This window comes from Salmo trutta, chromosome 14 (assembly GCF_901001165.1).
Source record: "Salmo trutta chromosome 14, fSalTru1.1, whole genome shotgun sequence".
Lineage (NCBI taxonomy): Eukaryota > Metazoa > Chordata > Actinopteri > Salmoniformes > Salmonidae > Salmo > Salmo trutta.
This window is the reverse complement of record NC_042970.1, coordinates 45,912,533-45,937,762: the sequence shown is the minus strand read 5'-3', so window position 1 is coordinate 45,937,762 and position 25,230 is coordinate 45,912,533. Positions and strand designations below refer to the sequence as shown.

General features: G+C 45.7%; 1 protein-coding gene across 2 annotated transcripts in view; it reads left to right on the top strand.

The window, feature by feature from the left end:
* bsnb (bassoon (presynaptic cytomatrix protein) b) overlaps positions 1–25,230 on the top strand; it is a 111,918-nt gene that overhangs the window by 7,323 nt on the left and 79,365 nt on the right. For both annotated transcript variants that reach the window (XM_029776108.1, XM_029776107.1), the window contains exons 2-3: positions 4,832–5,213; positions 21,594–22,616. In XM_029776108.1, the coding sequence (XP_029631968.1) occupies positions 4,832–5,213; positions 21,594–22,616 (1,405 nt within the window). The remainder of the gene's footprint in view (positions 1–4,831; positions 5,214–21,593; positions 22,617–25,230) is intronic.

The window sequence follows — 25,230 nt, the reverse complement described above, 5'->3', positions numbered from 1 at the left end:
GCGCTATGCAGAGTGTATTTTTAATTTAGCTGAACATCTGGTAATGTTAAGCAGTAGTCGTAGAGATGGCCTAGAAAAACCAGAGGTCTATGATGAACCCAAGCACTCCAAGCTGTAGCTGCCAGACAACCACGTGTCTCTAGGCTTACTCAGATACCCCTCCACAAGGCCCATGGGAGTAGCTGTTGCTAATCAGCATTTGTATCCTTTGCATCCCAAATGGTGCCCTAATTCCCTATGTAGTGCACTACTTTTGACCAGGGGCCCACAGGGAATAGGGTGCCATTTGGGACTCATACGTTGCCTAATGGATCAGACGCCCGGTCACGTGGTTGTCCTTTCAATCATGGCTGCTTGGTTGGTTCGTCATTGATCCGCAGTATGCAATCATACAGATTTGATAGTGACCGCTGTGGATTATTTGCGTCCCAAATGGTGCACTACTTTTGACCAGGGCCCATCTAATTATTCTGAGTTGATTTGTGTTAAAGACCTGCGTCTGAAATGGCACCCTATTTCCAATATGGTGCACTGCACTGGTCAAAAGCAGGCCACTATATAGAGTCTAGGGTCCCATTTCGGATTCCCACGGAAATATCCCTGCCATTTGTGCTTCGACAGAGACTCAAGGGTCAGCTTGGAATGTGCAGACAGGCACAGAATATGTCCCAAATGGCACCCTGTGCCCTATATAGTGCACTACTTTTGACCAGAACCCTATGGTCCTTGGTCAAAAGTAGTGTACTAAATATGGAATAGGGTACCATTTAAACCCGCGGATGCCATAATAGTCCTGTAGTCCTTCTGTATTATTTGTCAATGCACCGCCACCTAGGTCATAGAAAAGCTTGGGGAAATGGCTCCCTCCCTGCAATCTTGCCCACATCGTTGCATTGGATCCAGATCTATATTACTTGCAGATATTGACATGTTTTGGAATAATGGCATATTTTCACAATGGCTCCCAAACCCCAGATGTGGCCAAGACCAGGTGATTCATTCATCATTATGCATCCCAAATGGCCCCCTATTCCCTATTTAGTGCACTACTATTTACCAGGGCCCAATGGCCCCCTTTTCCCTTTATAGTGCCCTACTTTTGACCAGGGCCCAATGGTCCCAATAAAGGGAACAGGGGGCCAGTTGTGATAAACACACAAGCTCTTCCCAACCGTTATTTATCCTTTGTGACGTTTCACCTTGTCTCTGAATGACCCATGGTGTTGTTTCCACAGTTAAAAAGAGCATCAGTGGTTGACTTGATCATGCTGATAGTGATGATAGGTGGTGGTTGTATCATGAAATGCTTATGTATGTACTCCCAGTTTACTGCCATGGAATCTCACAAACATACAGAGCACGGATATTTGGAACTGAGAGCATTCAGTTCAGAGCATTCACACAATACGGAACATGTGGTACTCACGTATTACCTTCACATTATGTTCACATCGAAACCTTCACTCTTACGTTCTTACATTCCAACTTATCCCTCTTTCCCGCGCACGTGCACACACACACACACACATATACACACACACACACGCGCACACACACAGAGAGAGAGAGACAATCTAATTCTCAATCTCAGCTGGCTAGCCGTTTCCCTTCCAGTAGAAGACAGAGGGGATGATGTAAATCTATGAACAAACTAAGAAACTCTCTGGGGTGTGAGATTTTCTCCAGACTATTACCTCTATCAGGAGAAAGATGGGAGGGAGTCAGAGAAACCCTGTCTGCATCTCAAACGGCACACTATTCCCCACGTAGTGCACTACGTCCAGGACCTGTGAGTCAAAAGGAGTGCACTATAAAGGGGAATAGGGTAACATTTGGGACACACCTCAGCACCATCTCCTGCTGCTGAAATATTGAGTTCCCTGCCACTGACCATGTTCATAAAGGAAATGGTAATTGCCTGTCCATTTTATTTCAATATATATTCCGTATAGATTGGAATAATTCACTGCTAAAAGGTCCCACATGAAGCGCCATTAGTGAGCACAGCCCTGTGTTGGTTCTGAGGAGGTCAGCTCCGTCTGTCTCTTCACGGAAGAGCTCTGAGTACAGCAGCTGGGGTTGTACCTCCGACAGTGTCTGAATATCTGTCTGTACCGGAATTGCGTCTTGGTCAATTTTCTCTGTGGCTCAGTTGGTAGAGCGTGGCGCTTGCATCGCCTGGATTGTGGGTTCGATTCCCGCTGGGGCCACCCGTACAAAAAAATCTATGCACGCATGATTGTAAGGTGCTTGGGAATAAAAGTTTCTGCTAAATGGCCTATATGATTCTATTATCGTCTGCGTTGAAAATGTGCAGTGAGGGTAGAGGCCTCCGTACTGAGAGGGATACAGTGGGTTCATTTGTAATGGCTGAGAACGTAGATATCTGTCTCTACTCAGAATAGCGTGTTCTATAGTAGCCTTCACTGAAGGTAATTGCTGTACACACTGTACATCGGCAGGCCTACTGCAGATGCGTCGTTGAGCTGTGTAGGTAAGCAACACTGTTCACTTGATCGTCTGTGACATTGGTATTTGGCACGGCGGTTCGGAGCCCTAGCTCTCTCGCCCTAGCTCTCTCGCACCAACAAAAAGGCTCCGCTTCCTACTCACTTCCACTGGCATCGGACCCAGAGCGACGCTTATCGGAGAGGAGAGTTGCACCAAGCGTTTTATACTTTTCACTTTGGCATAACGCAAACCACCTGCCTTGCCTCTCATTGCTTAATAACAACAGATGCAAAATCCCAAGGTGCTTTGCTTTCAACAGAGTGCTGTTCACTGGTGGATGAAAGCATCTGAAGAGGTTGTTTTGAAGAGGTGGATGGGGAGATCTATCCCATAGAGCGCTGCTATCCCACTCGGGGCTTCCTGCCGTTTGGTTTTAATGCCTGGTGTGTGTGTGTGTGTTTGTGATTGTTCGTCTAACGCCTGAGGTTTGGGCTTTGTCAGGACCACAGGGGATTCCACTCTACAAGCCTTTATTAGCATAACAATAGATTATTAACCCAAATAAAACATATTAGTTGCCACCAAACATATTTTTTAATACTGCTTTATTTGACCCCTTTCCAAACTAGTTGCAGTTTGTTAGTGATAAAGTTGTAAACGATGGAATGGAGAAATGCACCGGTTTCCGCGAGTTGAACGGTGATAGCTGATGGTCAGTATTACTACCGTGACGGTCACTCAATAGCATAATACCTGTATTTATTTTCTGCCGTTGGAAAGAAGCAACGGTAGGGTCCAATTGGGATTACGACTAAGGTCTCCCTCACTTTGCCCAATGTAGAACAACAGGCTTGGCGCTCTTCTGATAAGACATTTTACATCTCATAGATGTATATTTGATGTAACCGGGAGCCTAGCTTAGCACATTTTCATTCGGCTCATTATTACGGATTCTATTGTGGATACGGCACACTGCCAGGAAGACTTTGTCGAGGAGAGTTCTTGTCAAGCCTTTATAGCGCTTGTGTTTCTGTGAGCAGGTCTTAGGTGAACAGAACGATTCCTAGAGAGAGAGAGAGAGAGAGAGAGAGAGAAAAACGGGTGATGTGAGCGCTGCTTCACAACCAGCTGCTCTGCTCCACTCTGCTCAGCCCGTCTTCAGTGACTCACTGTCACAAACAGTTCTATTTTCATTCTCCTCTTCCCTCATTTCCATCTCCTTCTCCCGCCCTGGAAATGGCGTGCTGCCGAACAGAGTCCTGACTACTGATGGAGGCTCCTGGACTTTGAAAGAAGACGCGAGCGTCAAAACAAAGGCCTCCGCAGCGTTGTTGTTCTCACGGGGAAGCAGAAAGCCAGGAGTTCTATTTGAATCGCTGTAGCCAACCCATGGGCGGGTGTCTGCGGGGCAGAGAGGGCAGATTGGGAAAGAGAGAAAAAGATACGAGAGGGGAAGTTGTTAGTGCTGCCGACGTCTGATTAAACCACCTTCTCGCCTCGTCTCTTCATTCTCCTCTCCATCGAGAGAGAGACGTGGCGTGTAAGTCCACAGAGACAATTCACCGGAGAGGCATTTTAAGGAACATAACTGAATGCGATTCACTACCATACCCAAGACTCACTACTATCTAAACCTCTCATAGGCCGCAGACACTAGCACATTTATTCCATATAAACTCAACACAAACCAACTACTTGAATTACATGTATGCATGCTTGGTTCGGGATCAGCGGACTGCAGGGTTGGCGAGGTGTGTGTGTGTGTGTGTGTGTGGTGGAGAGGGCAAGTGTTTGTTCAGTTGCCTACTGCTTCCTTCCATCTCCAGAGCTACTATACTGTAGGGGAAGCTGAGGCTGTGCCTCAAATGGCACCCTATTCCCTATTTAGTGCACTATTTATGACCAGGGCTCTGGTCAAAAGTAGTGCACTATATAGGGAATAGGGTGCCATGTGAGACCCAGCCTGTCTTTTCCACTGCCAGGGGGTCAGAAGGCTGAAAACTGTGGGCGAGGAAGAGGAAGCAGTGAAGCAGAAAGGAAAAAAACATTCGCCGCTCTTTGAAGGAACCAAACGCTGTTCTCCTCTTATCTCACCAAGAGAAAACAGTCCATTTCTCCAGCTCACACAGTCTTTCCTTTTTCGTGCCCGTATTGGTATTGGCCAAAGCAAATTGGCAACTTGCAAACCCTTTCGTTCAGGATTCATGACCAAAAAAATAGATATGTTTCAACGTTGATACTTGTGATATTCAAAATCATTGTTCTCTGTTTAACACTTTAAGAGGTTTCAGTTCAATCTTTGACCCCAAAAAGGCCTGTTTTTCTGAGGTGTAACATAACATCCTTTCACGAGAGTCTAACGTGTGTCTGTTCTCCACAGCATCTCTGGAAGACCCCCCCAGACAGACCCTGGGTCCGGGCCCAAGGCGGGGGTCCAGACTGGGCCAGGGACGGGGGACCGCCTGGCCTCCCAGAGGGAGCAGCAGGGTCAGAGCCACGTCGCCCGCAAGAACCTCCAGGTGGACGTGGGTAGTAGCAGGACGGGACGGTCCCCATCGGTGTCCCCCGCCGTCACCCCCACCTCGCCCTACTCCGTGCCCCAGATCGCCCCCATGCCCAGCAGCAAGCTGTGCCCCGTCTGTAAGACGGCCGACCTGACGGGCACCACAGAGGACAACCAGCCAAACTGCAGCACCTGCACCCAGTGCCGATCCACGGTGTGCAACCAGTGTGGCTTCAACCCCAACCCGCACCTCACTGAGGTAGGACCTGCTTCTGATCGGCTGTGTGGAACTGTTAGGGGGAATATATTTTAAGACCTGTTTAACAGTTATACAAGATTTTGTTTGTATATCGTCATGTTTTACAATGCCTGATGAGTTTGGGTCAGGACCTCAGGAACGGAGAATGTGGTCCGGTTTAGAGAATGTGGTCCGGTTTAGAGAATGTGGTCCGGTTTAGAGAATGTGGTCCGGTTTAGAGAATGTGGTTAGAGACGGTGGTCCAGGTTATAACAGAGTCATTTGGTCAGGTTGGTTGCTTTTCATAGAGTCAGTGAGTCAGGAAGTCAGTGTCTGCTTCCCAAGTGGCATCCTATTCCCTAACTAGTGCACTACTTTTGACCAGAGCCCTATGGGCAATTCAGTGAGTCAGTGTTCCAGAGAGAAGATAATGCAGGTGGGGTGATGGTGATGAATCCTCCGGGGGCGAGTACCGAGGCCTGTTGGGAGGGCCAGGTAAGGGCCAAGGTAAATAACCCACAGTAAGGTAATTCATCTTGGGACTGTGACTGGCCATCCACCGGGCACTGACCCAGGACCAGCTGCAACCACACTACTCACTGGCCCTCTGGAGATGCAGCAATGTGTCTGTGACTGAATAGGAGTGTGTGTGTGTGTGTGTGTGTGTGTGTGTGTGTGTGTGTGTGTGTGTGTGTGTGTGTGTGTGTGTGTGTGTGTGTGTGTGTGTGTGTGTGTGTGTGTGTGTGATGAGACAGAGAGTGTGTACTGTACTGTATATGAGATGAACATATATTGGAGTGAGTGTGTGCAAATAAGAGTGGACAAGAGATAGAGATGAGATGCCCCAGGCTTGAAATGGGAGAGAGAGGAGGGAATGGGAGGATACATGAGGAGGGGAGGAGAGGATAGGAAATAGAGGAGAGAATGGGAGGAGAGGAGTAGAGATGAGTGGAGGTGGGGTTCAGAGAGGGGAAGAAAGAGTGAAATTGAACGGAATTAGATGGGGACCAAAGAGCTTCTGTACAGAGAGTGAGAGAGAGAGAGAGATAAATAGATGAAGACAGAGAGGGTAAGAGAGAGAGAGAGAGATAAATAGATGAAGACAGAGAGGGTGAGAGAGAGAGAGAGAGAGAAATAGATGAAGACAGAGAGGGTAAGAGAGAGAGAGGGAGAGAGAGAGGGAGAGAGAGAGGGAGAGAAATAGATAGACAGAGAGGGTAAGAGAGCGAGAGAGAAACAGATAAAGACAGAGAGGGTAAGAGAGAGAGAGAGGGAGAGAGAGGGAGAGAGAGAGCAATAGATAAAGATGGAGAGGATAAGAGAGCGAGAGAGAAACAGATAAAGACAGAGAGGGTAAGAGAGCGAGAGAGAAACAGATAAAGACAGAGAGGGTAAGAGAGCGAGAGAGAAACAGATAAAGACAGAGAGGATAAGAGAGCGAGAGAGAAACAGATAAAGACAGAGAGGATAAGAGAGCGAGAGAGAAACAGATAAAGACAGAGAGGATAAGAGAGCGAGAGAGAAACAGATAAAGACAGAGAGGATAAGAGAGCGAGAGAGAAACAGATAAAGACAGAGAGGATAAGAGAGAGAGAAACAGATAAAGACAGAGAGGATAAGAGAGCGAGAGAGAAACAGATAAAGACAGAGAGGATAAGAGAGCGAGAGAGAAACAGATAAAGACAGAGAGGGTAAGAGAGCGAGAGAGAAACAGATAAGACAGAGAGGGTAAGAGAGCGAGAGAGAAACAGATAAAGACAGAGAGGATAAGAGAGCGAGAGAGAAACAGATAAAGACAGAGAGGATAAGAGAGCGAGAGAGAAACAGATAAAGACAGAGAGGATAAGAGAGAGAGAAACAGATAAAGACAGAGAGGATAAGAGAGCGAGAGAGAAACAGATAAAGACAGAGAGGATAAGAGAGCGAGAGAGAAACAGATAAAGACAGAGAGGGTAAGAGAGCGAGAGAGAAACAGATAAAGACAGAGAGGGTAAGAGAGCGAGAGAGAAACAGATAAAGACAGAGAGGGTAAGAGAGCGAGAGAGAAACAGATAAAGACAGAGAGGGTAAGAGAGCGAGAGAGAAACAGATATAGACAGAGAGGGTAAGAGAGCGAGAGAGAAACAGATAAAGACAGAGAGGGTAAGAGAGCGAGAGAGAAACAGATAAAGACAGAGAGGGTAAGAGAGCGAGAGAGAAACAGATATAGACAGAGAGGGTAAGAGAGCGAGAGAGAAACAGATAAAGACAGAGAGGGTAAGAGAGAGAGAAACAGATAAAGACAGAGAGGATAAGAGAGCGAGAGAGAAACAGATAAAGACAGAGAGGATAAGAGAGCGAGAGAGAAACAGATATAGACAGAGAGGGTAAGAGAGCGAGAGAGAAACAGATAAAGACAGAGAGGGTAAGAGAGCGAGAGAGAAACAGATAAAGACAGAGAGGGTAAGAGAGCGAGAGAGAAACAGATATAGACAGAGAGGGTAAGAGAGCGAGAGAGAAACAGATAAAGACAGAGAGGGTAAGAGAGAGAGAAACAGATAAAGACAGAGAGGATAAGAGAGCGAGAGAGAAACAGATAAAGACAGAGAGGATAAGAGAGAGAGAGAGAAACAGATAAAGACAGAGAGGGTAAGAGAGCGAGAGAGAAACAGATAAAGACAGAGAGGATAAGAGAGCGAGAGAGAAACAGATATAGACAGAGAGGGTAAGAGAGCGAGAGAGAAACAGATAAAGACAGAGAGGGTAAGAGAGCGAGAGAGAAACAGATAAAGACAGAGAGGATAAGAGAGCGAGAGAGAAACAGATAAAGACAGAGAGGATAAGAGAGAGAGAAACAGATAAAGACAGAGAGGATAAGAGAGCGAGAGAGAAACAGATAAAGACAGAGAGGATAAGAGAGCGAGAGAGAAACAGATAAAGACAGAGAGGATAAGAGAGCGAGAGAGAAACAGATAAAGACAGAGAGGGTAAGAGAGCGAGAGAGAAACAGATATAGACAGAGAGGGTAAGAGAGCGAGAGAGAAACAGATAAAGACAGAGAGGATAAGAGAGCGAGAGAGAAACAGATAAAGACAGAGAGGATAAGAGAGCGAGAGAGAAACAGATAAAGACAGAGAGGGTAAGAGAGAGAGAAACAGATAAAGACAGAGAGGATAAGAGAGCGAGAGAGAAACAGATAAAGACAGAGAGGATAAGAGAGCGAGAGAGAAACAGATAAAGACAGAGAGGGTAAGAGAGACAGAGAAACCGAGGGAGCAGTGTGTCCGTGGGTGTTGGTATTTTTTCAGCCCGAGCCCTGGGTGAGCTTGTCACAGGCTGTCAGGGAGACAGAGAGAGAGCGAGAGAGGCAGAGTGTTCCGCTTGATCTAGCCCGTGAGAAAGCACAGGACCATGAGATTTAACCTCTAACCCAGTTACCATGGACTGAGTCGGTCTGCGTGGCTGCCTGCCTACTGCACAGCACAGATCTACTTACGGTGCAATGACATTAGATTGTCTGTATCGCTCTATATTGATGATGATGAGGAGGAGGAGGAAGAAGAATAGGAGGACTCTGATCAAAAGTAGTGCGCTACATAAGGAATAGGGTGCCATTTGGGACCCTGTCCTAGTGTTCAGCATGATAGGCCAATGTGCCATCCTGATCCTGGTGGAATGGAACTCATTGGATGATTCCCAAATGGCACCCGATTCCCTATATATTTTGGTTAAAAGTAGTGCACTAAATAGGGAACAGGCTGCCATTTGAGACGCAGCCATTTTTGGTGGCGTGAGGCTGAAGACGAGGCCGCATAAAAACATCGTCATGACAGCCATGCAATTTAGAGTGACATTAACAGGGTCTAACATATGGCCATGATATGCCATCAACCAATTGCAGGATTGTCAATCCTCCATGCTCATCTAGTCATCTGAAAAGGGAAGATGGATGTTGTGCGCGCACGCGCGCGGAAGTGCATGTAAATTGGGGTGCGAAATGATTGACACCCTTGATAAAGATGAGCAAAAATGACTTCAAAAAAAAATAAGTCATTCAAATGCTATACTGTATGCTCAAACATACCTCTATTTTCACGTCATCCAACAAATGTAAACGCCTGGAGTTTGCTAGATGGCCTTGGCACTTGGATTGGAACCGGTGTTTTGGTCAGATGACCTGAAAATAGAGCTCTGTGGCCTCGCATCACCAGTGGTGGGTGTGGCATCGAAATGAGAACGCATTCTTTGTTTTAAGTGAATGTGACGCTAACATGCTGGTCTTATGCGGGGGAGTCAGGTGTCCCAATAACAACATCCTCCGCTGTCTACAGGCTGATCATTTCATCAGGGAGAGAAGGGGAGAGGAGGGGAGAGCGAGATGTCCCTTTTTTGAAGACCTGTATCGCATGCTATCTTTGCCGTGGCATCAATAACCATTGGTTTGGGGATATTAAAGCCATTTCAATTGAACTGAATTGAAGAGTGGAAGATAATAGCCTGGAGAGAAAAAGAAGAAGAAACGCAGCAAAGAAAGCGGGAGAGAGCAGATAGAAAGGCGGAAATGAAATTAGAGCATAAGGCGATAAAAATCAGACGTGGTTAAACCATAATGTGAAGCCATGAAGGATCGGCTGATTTCAGAGAATTCACATGAGGAGCGAACATGATGGAATCAAGATTTAATTACAAAGTCATTCATGATTTAGTCAAACAATGAACACCAACTGGAGAGCGAGCTTGTCGGCTTTTGGCTGAAAGATTAGTTGGGAAAAACTGCCTGGTCTGAAAACTGGGCTAGCTGCAGCACAGAGAATAGGGCTTGTGTACTAAATGGTACTCTATTTCCTTCATCGTGCACTACATTTGACCAGGGCCCGTATGGGAATAGGTTTCCATTTTGGACGTATCCTAAACCCTCCTACCCCGAGGCTCGGGGATTTCTGCTACCATCTCTCCATGAAACCCACATGTCCTAATTCCATTAAACACCAACTGTATTAAACACCATACTTATACGTTATAATAAGTCATTATCGCGTGTATCCACACGTTTAGTTGCATCTTGGAATTTGACTGTAATTCCAAGATATCAAGACGTTCATAGTGTAGCGCATGTCTATCTAATATGCAATGAAAATATGTTTTTTAATCAAACCTACCAACTAGGGTAGCAAAATCTTTCACCAAATTCAATTTTTTTCCCCCAGAAATCACGGTTGGGGAAGATTATCAGAATCAGGAGGGAATAAGCAGGGAATGTTGAATCTTCTAACCAAGATTTCTGGAAAGCTGGACATTTTGGTTGCAACCCCATTACCAATAATTAGCCACAGCAGAGTCTAGAGTTGAGGTGTTGTGAGGTAGTGTGCTCCAGTCAGTAGACTGGCCTAAACTGGTCAAGCATCCCACCGAGACACAACACACAGAATTTTTCAGACACTACAATAGAACATCTAAAGAAAACCACCAGATATTTTTTATTTTCCATAACATCCGGTGTTCCATTGAGTAAGTTACGTATGTATAAAAAAATTTTAAAAAATGTGTGGCATTTTTTAAAATGTTTTCTTGTAGTCTATGTCAGCGTCCCAAATGGCACCCTATTCGATATGCAGTGGCAAGAAAAAGTATGTGAACCCTTTGGAATTACCCGGATTTCTGCATAAATTAGTCATGACATTTTATCTGATCTCCCTCTAAGTCACAACAATGGACAAACACGGTCTGCTTAAACTAATAACACACAAATTATTGTATTTTTCTTGTCTATATTGAATACATAATTTAAACATTCACAGTGTAGGTTGGAAAAAGGTATGTGAACCCCTAGGCTAATGACTTCTCCAAAAGATAATTGGAGACAGGAGTCAGCTAATCTGGAGTCCAATCAATGAGACGAGATTGGAGATGTTGATTAAAGCTGCCCTACCCTAACAAAAACACTCACAACATTTGAGTTTGCTATTCACAAGAAGCATTGCTTGATGTGAACCATGCCTCGAACAAAAGAGATCTCACAAGACCTAAGGTTAAGCATTATTGACTTGTATGAAGCTGGAAAGGGTTACAAAAGTATCTCTGTTCATCAGTCCACGGTAAGACAAATTGTCTATAAATGGAGAAAGTTCAGCACTGTTGCCACCCCCCTAGGAGTGGCCGTCCTGCAAAGATGACTGCAAGAGCACAGCGCAGAAGGCTCAGTGAGGTTAAGAAGAATCCTAGTGTCAGCTAAAGACTTACAGACATCTCTGGAACATGCTAACATCTCTGTTGACGAGTCTACGATACGTAAAACACTAAACAAGAATAGTGTTCATGGGAGGACACCATGGAAGAAGCCACTGCTGTCCAAAAAAAGCATTGCTGCATGTCTGAAGTTCGCAAAAGAGCACCAGAATGTTCCACAGCGCTACTGGCAAAATATTCTGTGGACAGATGAAATTACAGTTGAGTTGTTCGGAAGGAACACACCACACTATGTGTGGAGAAAAAAAGGCACAGCACACCAACATAAAAACCTCATCCCAACTGAAAAGTATGGTGGAGGGAGCCTCATGATTTGGGGCTGCTTTTCTGCCTCAGGGCTTGGACAGCTTGCTATCATCGACATATTTCCCAAGTTTATCAAGACATTTTGCAGGAGAATGTAAGGCTATCTGTCCGCCAATTGAAGCTCAACCGGACATCACCCAGAAGTTGGGGGATGCAACAGGACAACGACCCAAAACACAGAAGTAAATCAACAGAATGGCTTCAAGAGAAGAAAATACACCTTATGGAGTGTCCCAGCCTGAGTCCTGACCTCAACCGGAATGAGGTGCTGTTGCATGACCTCAAGAGAGCAGTTCACACCAGACATCCCATAAATATTGCTGAACTGAAACAGTTTTGTAAAGAGGAATGTTCCAAAATTCCTCCTGACCGTTGTGCAGGTCTGATCAGCAACTACAGAAAATGTTTGGTGGAAGTTATTGCTGCCAAAGGAGGGTCAACCAGTTATTGAATCTAAGGGTTCATATACTTTTCCCACCCTGCACTGTGAATGTTTACACGGTGTGTTCAATAAAGACATAATTGTTTGTGTGTTATTAGTTTAAGCAGACTGTGTTTGTCTGTTGTTATGACTTAGATGAAGATCAGATCAAATTTTATGACCAATTTATGCAGAAATCCAGAAATCCATTTCCAAAGTGTTCACATACTTTTTCTTGCCACTGTATATAGGTACCACTTTTGACCAGAGCCCTATGGGTGTCATGAAGAACAGCCTATTTCTTCTTTCTTTCCAGTCATTGTACATAGGATCCTGGCCTTTCAACAGGGGCTGAAGTGAAGTGTATTGTACAGGAGGCTGTTGGTTGAGTTAGTTAGGCAAATACTGTAGCAGGAGGCTGTGGGTTGAGTTAGTAAGGCAAATACTGTAGCAGGAGGCTGTGGGTTGAGTTAATAAGGCAAATACTGTAGCAGGAGGCTGTGGGTTGAGTTAATAAGGCAAATACTGTAGCAGGAGGCTGTGGGTTGAGTTAATAAGGCAAATACTGTAGCAGGAGCCTGTGGGTTGAGTTAGTAAGGCAAATACTGTAGCAGGAGGCTGTGGGTTGAGTTAATAAGGCAAATACTGTAGCAGGAGGCTGTGGGTTGAGTTAATAAGGCAAATACTGTAGCAGGAGCCTGTGGGTTGAGTTAGTTAGGCAAATACTGTAGCAGGAGGCTGTGGGTTGAGTTAGTTAGACAAATACAGTAGCAGGAGGCTGTGGGTTGAGTTAGTAAGGCAAATACTGTAGCAGGAGGCTGTGAGTTGAGTTAGTAAGGCAAATACTGTAGCAGGAGGCTGTGGGTTGAGTTAGTTAGACAAATACTGTAGCAGGAGCCTGTGTGTTGAGTTAGTTCGTTAAATACTGTAGCAGTGACAGATAAAATAAGGGTTTATAACAGGCTGCCAGCCACGGGACAGAATGACAGCTGCCGCCCAGGGTAGGGGGCTGGTCTGTGTGTGTGCATGTGTGGGTGTGTGTGTTCACGTGTACGTGCATGCATGCATGCGTGTGTGTGTCTGTGTGTGTGTGCATGCATCTGTGTGTGTGTGTTTTGTTTTTAAATGCGTGTCACCTCTGCAGAATGTTCCATAATTAACCTTGGTAGCTAGAGAGTTACAAACTGTACCTCACTAGACCACAGCGTTCTAAGAATCTCCCTGACTGTTTCCCAAATAGTACCCTATTGCCCATATAGTGCACTTCTTTTGACCAGGGCCCATACACACTTAGAAGAAAAGGTGCTATGTAGAACCTAGAGGTTTTCGTCGGCTGTCCCCATAAGAGAACCCTTTTTGGTTCCAGATAGAACCCTTTTTGGGTTCCATGTAGAGCTCTTTCCACAGAGGGTTCTACATTGAACCCAAAAGTGTTCTACCTGGAACCAAAAAGGAGGTTCTACCTGGAACCAAAAAAGGTTCTCCTAATGGGGACAGCTGAAAAATCCTTTTGGAACCCTTTTTTCTAAGAGGGTAACGGTGGCATATTGGCAGTTGTTGGGAATATGGTGCCATTTGAGACACAGCTCGGACTTCACATTCCAAGCACACATTTGACAAAATATTGCATACCTTACCTGAATAGAATATTCCATGTCTTCCCTTGAGCTGGCAGGACTGTCCAATGCATCATTTGGGCAGACGTTCCATACCTCACTTCAGTAGAACGCGGCCATTCCTCACCAAGGCTGAAGGCTCCGTTTATTTAGAGAGCAGAGAGCTTCACTCTTCAACGTCGACAGAGTGCTTCTCTGCCTCGAAGTCAAACCTCATACTCAGCCCAATATTCTGTGTAACACATGGTTTCTCGAAGAAAAAAGGGTTTGTCCTCTTTTGGGGGGGGGGGGGGACCGCTTGCGTTACACCTAGCTCTGTAGAACTGACTTTACTGTAACTTTACTGTAACTTTACTGTAACTTAGGGCGTTAACTATCTTCTAAACCCGACCCGCAACGTCTCACGGACCGGAGGTTGATGAACACGGGTGTCGTACACTGAGCAGCAGAATCAGTGGAGGCTGGTGAGGGGAGTAGAGCTCATAATAATGGCTAGAATGGAACGCTATCAAAACCATACCGTTCAATTGATTCCATTCCAATCCGTTACTATGCGCCGTCCTCCGATTTTCAAAGTGCCACCAGCCACCACTGAGAAGCAGACTACTCTGTGAGTTTATTCCATCTGATGCCAGTCCCTATGGGAGCCCCTGCTGGGCCTGTAACGTCCTGTCATTTCCTGGTGTACAACATCGAAGATGCGGCTTTCACAACACCGAGAGCTTTTCCACTAATCACCTTCAAGACACGTATCATCGTTTTCCTTCCAGCCGCTGAAGGTTTCTGCTTCAGAACTTCGAATGCCAGCCTAGCGACATTTAGTAACGAGGGAAGCACCTTTTGGAGAAAGTGTGTGCGCCCCGTTTGTGTTTTCCATCATTTGAGTGTGTGTGTGTGTACGCTACAAAGGCACAGGGAGGCCTTTTGATGTCTCCTGGCCCAGTTTTGTGCTAGTTGATAAACCACTGCATTTTGAATTCCTCCTTTCTCCCCAGACTGCAGTGTTCAACAGCACCATGTAGCCTAGCCCGCTGCAGCTTGCTGGTACTGCAGAAGGCTGGTCTGCGGGGCATGGCTTCTCCGTCTGTCTACTGCTGTGTCTGGGTCCGTCTCTGTCCGATCCACCGTTCCTCACAGTACCACGGTGTCTGCTTGCGGGCCCAAATGGAAACCTATTCCCCATGTAGTGCACTACCTTTGACCAGAGCCCCCTATGCCTGTCTCTGTCTGTTTTGTCTGTCTCGGTCTGCTACACCATTTCTCACATAACCACTCTGTCTGGCTGCGTCCCAAATGATTCCCTATGCTGTGCACTATGCAGGGGATAGGGTGCCATTCCAGACGTAGATAGTGTCTGCCTGTCTGCTTGACTGAGGGTGTGGCTGGCTGAGACCTGATGATGTTTAGCATTAGCCAGCAGAGATAGAGGAGCAAAAGAAAGAGAAATGGCGTCTGAGAAGAATAGATCCCGATTAGACTTTATTAACATATTTGTTTTCCGCTGGTGTTTAGACAGTGTGTGTTTTAGGATGGTAGTGCTGTGGTCTATCCCTGTAATATATGGTTTATATCCAGCTCTCTGTAGGCTTCTCACTGCTAAATGATTTCCACAATCTCTCTCTCTCTCTCTCTCTCTCTCTCTCTCTCTCTCTCTCTCTCTCTCTCTCTCTCTCTCTCTCTCTCTCTCTCTCATTCATATATATATGTATGTATATATATATATATATATATATATATATATATATATATATATATGAATGAAGCATTGATATCTGAAGCGCTGCTGTGTAATTTGTGTTTCAATCCATGGCAGGAGGTGACAGGATGCAGAACATACACACACACACACACTACCAGCCACTACTAGAGTAGTGGAAAATGGATGACGAAATGGGAGAGAAATGAAGATTGAGAGGCCGGCGATGGAGAGATGAGGACAGGGGAATGAGTGATAAAGATGTAGAGGGAGACCAAGATGGAGGGAGGGCAGAAGAGAGAAATGAAATGGGTGGAGAGACCGCAATAGTGTCGCTGTAATTTCAGGCTTTTTCATGAGAAAAAAAAAATTGCATTTTATAAAGACTCACATGATTGCCTCAGAACAGGCAGAGAGAGAGTGACAGAGGGAGAGAGAGAGAGAGAGGTAAACGAGTGCCGGCTCTCCACGAAAGGTCAGATTTCATAAAGGTTAACATAATTGTCTTAAGCGACGCTACGAAAGAGAGAAAAAGGAGAAAGAGAGAAACTGTAACAGAGGAGGGTAAAGAGAGAGTGAGAGAGAGAGTGACAGAGGGAGTGACAAGAGAGTGAGAGAGGGCTCTCTCAACCTTGATTTGATCAAGGCCCTGGCTTGTTTCTTTTGCATATCTGTTTTCCCTGCAGCCCACTGTTTGTGAGCGCGCCGGGTTGATTGACTGCTCAAAGTAATGCCTCGTCACTCCATCCTCAGAGAGACTACAGGGACTAAAACAGGGCGTGGGATACTGCTGTGACTGAATGACTGACACACACACTGGCAGACAGACAGACAGACAAGACAGACAAGACAGACAGACAGACAGACAGACAGACAGACAGACAGACAGACAGACAGACAGACAGACAGACAGACAGACAGACAGACAGACAGACAGACAGACAGACAGACAGACAGACAGACAGACAGACAGACAGACAGACAGAGCAAGAAACACACTGACTTGTTGTCATTGACCACCTGACCTAGTGAACAAAACATCAACAAAGGCCTCATGGGAAATATGCACTCCTCAATAATAGGTGTAACGACCTTCTCCTCTCAGTCCTCTCCATTACTATGGTCCAGCCGGGCTTATGGCGACAATGCAAGATCTCGGCTGTGTTCCAATGGTCAAAAGTAGTTACAATACAGGAATCGGGTGACGTTTGGGACCAGCCCTCATTCACACTTGGTGTGGCTAATAGCTCGTACTCATTTAGCTTCCACCTCGTGAACTCTGGACTATTTGAACAGCAATTCACACTGTTCTTTCACAAATGTGATATCAGGGTAATTTCAAGGGTAGTATGATCTGGTGAGGAATCCTTCACCATGCAGCGAGAGGGGTTCTTTTTCTAGCATTCACCAACCAGGCATAGTGATTCAACGCTATCGTGCCTGGCTGGCTGGAGTTGTAATATGCTCTAGCTGCCCATGGCTGTGTCCCAAATGGCACCCTGGAAGTGATTTCGTACACTCGTTTTGACCAGGGCCCTGTTTGGAATGGCACCCTATTCCCTATTTAGTGCACTCCTTTTGAGCAGGCCCCTTTTTTTAGAGCACTACTTTGGACCACTGCCCTCTGCTCAAAAGTGGTGCACTAAATAGGGAATAGGTTGCAATTTGGGACACCACCTACTGTATATGCTTGACACGACCAGTCCTGTGGAGGATAGTGCAGGACAGTCAGATACAGATCTAGAGCCCTCCCCGCTGGGGCACAAACGTCCATTCAACATCTGTTCCACGTTGGTTCCAAGTAATTTCATTGAACTGACTTGGAAACAACGTTGAATCAACCAGTGTGTGCCAAGTGGGTGTGGACTGCATGTCACAACACAGCCATGGCATCTCGGCTGTCGCTGGACATGTTAGCCCAACAGTGATATACGTAAATACAATACATATCGCATCACAAAACTCTTCCGTATACAACTCTGTTGTATGTCTTTGTAGAACCGCATGTTTAGGCTACATATTGCGCGTGTGTCTGTCTCTGGTTATGAGGGAATATATGAGTTTGCGTGTCTGTCTGTGTGTTTGTGAGCGGAATTAGACAGATTTGTGTGTTTTGTAGTGAAATTAAATACCGATATGTGTGTCTGTGTGCTTTTGAAGGGGTTCAACATTGGAACTTCAGAGCAATAACATGGAAGGAAGTAATAAGGGAATCATATTCATGAGCAATGATCAATAGTGGCTGGTACAGACTGACTAGACAGAGAAAAAATATGCAAGACAAGATTCATTACGTCTCAGTACAAATGAGAAACTTAATGATGTAAGAACAGACTCATTTACTTGCAATCACTTCCACAGACTATAAACAGCCATTAAATGCGGCGGTGTGTATTCATGGATGCCAAGGGAAGCCAGGCTTCTCAAAAAAATTTACCAAGAAAAAAAACATAGAAACTAATGTATCTTTCCTCCCTGTGTTTCATACATTTCCTTCAATTCGCAAGATGCTGAATGTATCGCACCGGAGAAAGCATCCGAGCGAACCAAACAGCGCCCCTGTGCCTCAGTATGTGTAGCGTATCTATCTGATGCTGTCTGGTCAGAAAGAGCATTACATTGTTGCCGCCCGTAGCATTGAACGCAAGGGAAGCCAGTGAGCATTTGGCCTCCCTTAATAAAAAATGTATAAAATAATAGCCAATCAGCATTGAGCTAAACTGAGTGACCTCAGCTGTGAATGGTCTTGGCGCACAAAAAAAAACAGTCCGTTTTTGGATTTGGTTTCAGGCCAATCACATCACATGACAAATGTCATTATTGACGGAGAAAAACTTGAATTGTTTTGCATCTCGTTGTGTTGTTGTCCTTCGGTGGCTAGATAGCTAGCTAGCTAATATTGTCCCTTTCCTAAATTAGCCATGGATGGAGATAGAGATTTAGACTTGGTTTTACTAAATTCTCCATACTGGCCAATGATTATTACGGCGATTCTGATCCAACCATAAATTCATACATTGTTGTGCCCCTGGCCTGAGAGGATGGAAGTTCAACATGTAGCTAGATGTAGTATGCTAATGTGAACTAGCTGCTCATGAAAGGAAGTTAGGCTAGCAAGCAAGTATTTTAGCCAGGTAGCCTAGGACAACAAAAACTAAAAGAGTGTACTGTATGACAGTCATAGACTTCACTGGACAGATGCTGCTCTCCGGTTTTGTAATGAAACAAATGTGTGGTTGAATTTATTCTGCCACTGTGTCTTCTTATTGTCTCGGCATTTAGGGCTACAGCGAGGGGGAAAAAAGTATTTGATCCCCTGCTGATTTTGTACGTTTGCCCACTAACAAAGAAATTATCAGTCTATAATTTTAATGGTAGGTTTATTTGAACAGTGAGAGACAGAATAACAACAAAAAAATCCAGAAAAACGCATGTCAAAAATGTTATAAATTGATTTGCATTTTGATGAGGGAAATAAGTATTTGACCAACTCTCAATCAGAAAGTTTTCTGGCTCCCAGGTGTCTTTTATACAGGTAACGAGCTGAGATTAGGAGCACACTCTTAAAGGGAGTGCTCCTAACCGCAGCTTGTTACCTGTATAAAAGACACCTGTTCACAGAAGCAATCAATCAATCAGATTCCAAACTCTCCACCATGGCCAAGACCAAAGAGCTCTCCAAGGATGTCAGGGACAAGATTGTAGACCTACACAAGGCTGGAATGGGCTACAAGACCATCGCCAAGCAGCTTGGTGAGAAGGTGATAACAGTTGGTGCGATTATTCGCAAATGGAAGAAACACAAAAGAACTGTCAATCTCCCTCGGCCTGGGGCTCCATGCAAGATCTCACCTCGTGGAGTTGCAATGATCATGAGAACGGTGAGGAATCAGCCCAGAACTACACGGGAGGATCTTGTCAATGATCTCAAGGCAGCGGGGACCATAGTTGCCAAGAAAACAATTGGTAACACGCTACGCCGTGAAGGACTGAAATCCTGCAGCGCCCGCAAGGTCCCCCTGCTCAAGAAAGCACATATACATGCCCGTCTGAAGTTTGCCAATGAACATCTGAATGATTCAGAGGACAACTGGGTGAAAGTGTTGTGGCCAGATGAGACCAAAATGGAGCTCTTTGGCATCAACTCAACTCGCCGTGTTTGGAGGAGGAGGAATGCTGCCTATGACCCCAGGAACACCATCCCCACCGTCAAACATGGAGGTGGAAACATTTATGCTTTGGGGGTGTTTTTCTGCTAAGGGGACAGGACAACTTCACCGCATCAAAGGGACGATGGACGGGGCCATGTACCGTCAAATCTTGGGTGAGAACCTCCTTCCCTCAGCCAGGGCATTGAAAATGGGTCGTGGATGGGTATGCCAGCATGACAATGACCCAAAGAAAAAGAAGCACATTAAGGTCCTGGAGTGGCCTAGCCAGTCTCCAGACCTTAATCCCATAGAAAATCTGTGGAGGGAGCTGAAGGTTCGAGTTGCCAAATGTCAGCCTCGAAACCTTAATGACTTGGAGAAGATCTGCAAAGAGGAGTGGGACAAAATCCCTCCTGAGATGTGTGCAAACCTGGTGGCCAACTACAAGAAACGTCTGACCTCTGTGATTGCCAACAAGGGTTTTGCCACCAAGTACTAAGTCATGTTTTGCAGAGGGGTCAAATACTTATTTCCCTCATTAAAATGAAAATCATTTTATAACATTTTTGACATGCGTTTTTCTGGAGATTTTTGTTGTTACTCTGTCTCTCACTGTTCAAATAAACCTACCATTAAAATGATAGACTGATCATTTCTTTGTAAGTGGTCAAACGTACAAAATCAGCAGGGGATCAAATACTTTTTTTCCCTCACTGTATATATCGCAGTTGCAAGGCATATGAACTAACAGGTTTTAGAGCAAACAACACCATTATCACAACACATAGGTTGTAATATGGCTTTTCTTTCTGGATTGGCTTCCCCAGTGATTTTACCCACGCGCCACTACTGATTAAATGAAAGATCTAGTCCTCTCAAATCATACTTCGTTGATGAAACAGGGATGTCTGGGAAGACTGGGCCTTTCTTTTTTTTGTTGACATTGTGTATGTGTGAATTTGTGTGTGTGTGTGTGTGTGTGTGTGTGTGTCTCCGTTTGTAAAGCATGGTGCTTGCAACGCCATAAATCGTTGGTTGGATTTGTTCTGGGCCACCCGTATGACAGATATATGTGCATGACTGTAAGTCGCATTGGATAAAAGCGAAACGCTAAATGGCATATATTATCGGTAAACATTATGAGTATGGTTTGTGAGTGAAACTAGGGGCCACATGGTTCTGTGTTCTAAAGGTCCGAGTTGAAGACCACACCCTCCATGTCCCCTGTTCCAGCGCATCGTGGCGCGGGGGACAGGGGACAGGGAGGGTGTGGTTTTCAACTCGTAGAGGGAGAGATGGTGGGGGAGAGGGAGAGGGGGGGCGTGTCACTCCTGTCTTGTAACAGTATCTGCCTGGTGAAGAGGGAGTAAGGAGAAGGAGAGAGAGAGAGAGAAGGTGGAAGAAAGAGAAGCTGGGAGAAAGAGAGGGCAGGGGCAGAGAGAGAGAGACAGCGAAGACATGAAAGGCAAAGGGAGGAAGAGGGAAGCGAGGAGAGAAAGACTGAGACCAGACAGCGCGCGAGGGGACAGAAGGCGGTAGATCCCATGCCATGTGTCAGTGAGCTTACGTCGGCATTTATCAGCCCTGCTGTTTACCGACAAGAGGCTCCTAGTGAGACAAGCCAAGGTGTATCAAACTTCTCAGAGTAGGAGTGCTGATTTAGGATCAGTTCTGCTGATTTAGGATCAGTTCTGCTTTTTCGATTGCATTTTACGGACAGGGGGACATGACCTCTGAGACGCTTGATACATACGGCTCCAGTTCTCTTGCTCAATGTATATTTGACATATGATTTGTTCCTTCAAAACATCCATCGATTGTCTATAAGGTTTTCAGAAATTGATGTATTGATTTTTGTTAATAAAACCAATCGGGTAACGCGCAATGATTTTAGTGAATTCAGTTGGTGACACTGGGTATGTATAGGTACTCTGTATAGATATCTCTTGCTAATACGGTTTTATTTCTTCTTTATTGCTACCATAGGTCCAGGAGTGGCTGTGTCTGAACTGCCAGATGCAGAGAGCTTTGGGAATGGACATGGAGACACCTCGCTCCAAGAGCCAGCAGCAGATCCACTCTCCGTCTCACCAAGCCAAACCAGAGCCCATCTCTGAACCTCAAACTCAGCCCTCACCCCAGCCCCAGGTCCAACCACAGTCCCAGGTCCAACCTCAGTCCCAGGTCCAACCCCAGCCCCAGGTCCAACCTCAGTCCCAGGTCCAACCTCAGTCCCAGGTCCAACCTCAGCCTCAGCCCCAAGCCCCACCTAAGGCACAGCCTTTAACCCAGCATCAGGCTCCGACACAGGCCCAGCCCCCACCGGGCCCTAACAGACAGACTGGTCCAGGCCCGGGACAAACCCCTCAGCAACAGAGAAGTCCAGGGGGCCCTGGTCCAGCCCAGGGCCAGGGTCAGGGTGGGGCTCGTCTCCCCCCAGGAGCTGTCCCTCTCCCAGGCATGGCCAAAGCCCCATCCCAGCCTGACCTCCGTGGCTCCCCTGCCCACCAGCCCCTGCCCCTCCGCCAGGACCACACCCGCAGTGCAGGGAGCTCCCCGTCCCGCCAGCCCCCGCCCCCGGCCGCCGCCCCCGAGCAGACCTTTGGGAAGCTATTTGGAGGCTTCGGTGGCTTCGGTGCCTCCCTCCTCAACCAGGCCAGCACCCTCATATCAGATAACCCAGTAGCTGCTCCACCGCAGCCCCAACAGCCTCCCAAACCTGCCCCCAAACCAGCCGGACCCCAGGGACCTGCAGCTGGGGCTGGGAAACCACTAGGAACTCATCCTGGCCAACACGCACCCCAACAGGGACCCCACGCATCCCAACAGGGACCCCACGCACCCCAACAGGGACCCCCCCAGCAGCAGGCCAAAGGTGCATGCTGTCCCCTGTGTAAGACCAGTCTCAACGTGGGGGTGACGGCCGAGCCGGCCAACTACAACACCTGCACCCAGTGTCACGCCCAGGTCTGCAACCTGTGTGGATTCAACCCTGCACCCCATCTGGAGGTAAGAGCGGTCTCATCTCTAATCTCTAATCATCGGAGTCTTCAGTTGGTTGTGGTTTCTCTTCCTGTGTGTGTGTGTGTGTGGGAGTGTGTGTGTGGGAGTGTGTGAGTATGTGAGAGGGAGATACACAGTTTTGTGGCTTTGTGTGAGGTATGTGGGTGGATTTTATCAGGTCTTAATAAGGGCCAAATGCCCTGTGATAAAACTGGGCCATCTGTGGTGAAATAGATGATAGAATAGTTTATGGATGTGTTTCTCTAAAAATGCCATGTCATAGTGCAATCGAATATGTCTCACTCTGGCTGCCCTAGTCTTTCTCCGTCTTTCTTAAACCTGCGTTCTACTAAAGCTTTCCCATGGGTGTGGGTCAGGGGCATTACTATTCGATACATCTGGGTTGTATTCATTAGGCACCAAACGAAAGAAAACAGACTGAAACAGGGAGGGACAACTTGAACTTGTTTTTGTTTTCTGTTGCCAAACATTTTCCGTTGAATGCCCTAATGAATACAAACCGTGGTTTATTGGGCACTCTTCCTGCTGCTTCCTGTCTGTCTCTAGTAATCAGGTGGGTTTGTGTCACTCCAGAAGTGATGCACTGTGACTCACAACAGTCCCCCCTGTGGTGGAAAGGGAGATTTAGGTTACATCCCAAATAGCACCCAATTCCCGATGTAGTGCACTAGTTTAGACCAGGGCCCATGTGGAATAGGATGCCATTAGGGACATTGACATGGCCAATAAAACTAAATTGGGTTTGATCCTTTCTGAGTAATAGATGACTCATTCGTTAATATCAATGAGTCATAATGAAAGACCTATGGTGATTCACAAGGCAGTGTGAGTGACTCACCCCTTTAACCCTCTTAACCCACGGTTGTAAAAATGCAACGCTGCCTAAATTGCATCCAGTACCGGTCCTAAACTAAAAAAATCATGTCAAACACTACCTAGTTCATCTCCTTAGACCCAAATAGTAGTATTTGGTGTGTGTCAGTATTATTGTGGCATCGGTAGCCTCTGAAAAATGTGAAAACTGTCCACTCGTCTGAGATCACACTGGTCCCCTACGCAAGCATACTGTCTGACTCCCGAGTGGCGCAGCGGTCTAAGGCATCACTACAGACTCTGGTTCGATCCCAGGCTGTATCACAATCGGCCTTGATCGGGCAGCACGCAATTGGCCAAGTGTTGGGAGGGTTTTGCCGGGGTAGGCCGTCATTGTAAAATAAGAATCTGTTCTTAACTGACTTGCCTAGTTAAATAAAGGTTCAATAAAAAAAATATAAAAAAACAAGCATACTGTATGTTGACATTTTTTTTTATTTATTGAGAAACAAACATTCTGAGCTGGAGGTAGTTTTGTAAGTATTCCAAAAACACATAATTGCGCTTAAAGGTTTGTAAAACTGAGACATGGGGCAACATTCATATGTTAATGCAGAGATTGTTTCCTTTCCAAATAATGTAAATATGGAAAACAAAATGCTTTGATGTTCTCTCTATGTATCAAAAGAAGAAACATTTATGTATTTTTCAAAAATTATTCGTTTATGAGGTCAGAATACTGCCATCGACGAGCATTCATTTTATGGTGAAGAAGTAAGATAGAATGGCTATCTCTCCAAGTTCAACTAGAAAGGACAACCAAATATTACTAAAAATAAGTTCAATTTTCTCCATACTTGATCCTTCAAAAAAGTATGAATTTGTTAGCAAAATACTAACGTTTGGATAGATCAAGTTGATCAATTTAGCTATTTCAGACAAAATATGACCTCATTTTAAATGTATATACCGTAAGACGTTTTTTTTTCCATCACATGTCAATGCTTTTGATCCAATTTGATGTGATTTTTTTTTTTATAGAATTGAAATTTGTCCCGCCATTGAAGCTCAATGGTGCATTTTTGCAAAGCTTACATACAATTATTCTACAAACTTGAAATTCCAAAAATGTATTATTTTCATCATCAGAGGTCTATTAGAAGTATTTCTGAAGGGTAATACATTTTTTATCCTCATTTGGATTTATGCTTGGTCTCACAGGATTAAAGGCGCGCACCCACCCACCCCCCCAAAAAGCGGCCAATCAGGAGTCAGGCCAATCACAGAGCTTAATTATGCAAATCAGGCCCAATTGAATGATGGCAGTAATAACAAGATTAGTGGCCGGTGTTGGGCTTGTTATGGGCCTGCCTTGTCTTCCTCGGCATCTGGCTACCAGTAGCAGTGGCTCCGGCCAATGATAGATAGACAGATAGATAGATAGATAGATAGATAGATAGATAGATAGATAGATAGATAGATAGATAGATAGATAGATAGATTGATTGATTGATTGATTGATTGATAGATCGCTATGGAAACACGGCGATATCGTTTGTCAGGCGCTGCTTTTATGCCTGGGTGGATTCAGAAGCAGCTGAACAAGCCGAGCCGAGGAGTTTCGTGAGACGTCCAAAGAGCACAGGAAGTTTCGTTGTGATGTGATGAGATGTCTCGCTGTGGTGTTGAATAGCTCTACGGCAGCGTCAGTCTGAAATCTGTGTGTGTTTGAAGATTGCATCGGCAGACTAGGTTTTGTTTGGGCTCTATTGTGGCAGATTCGGAT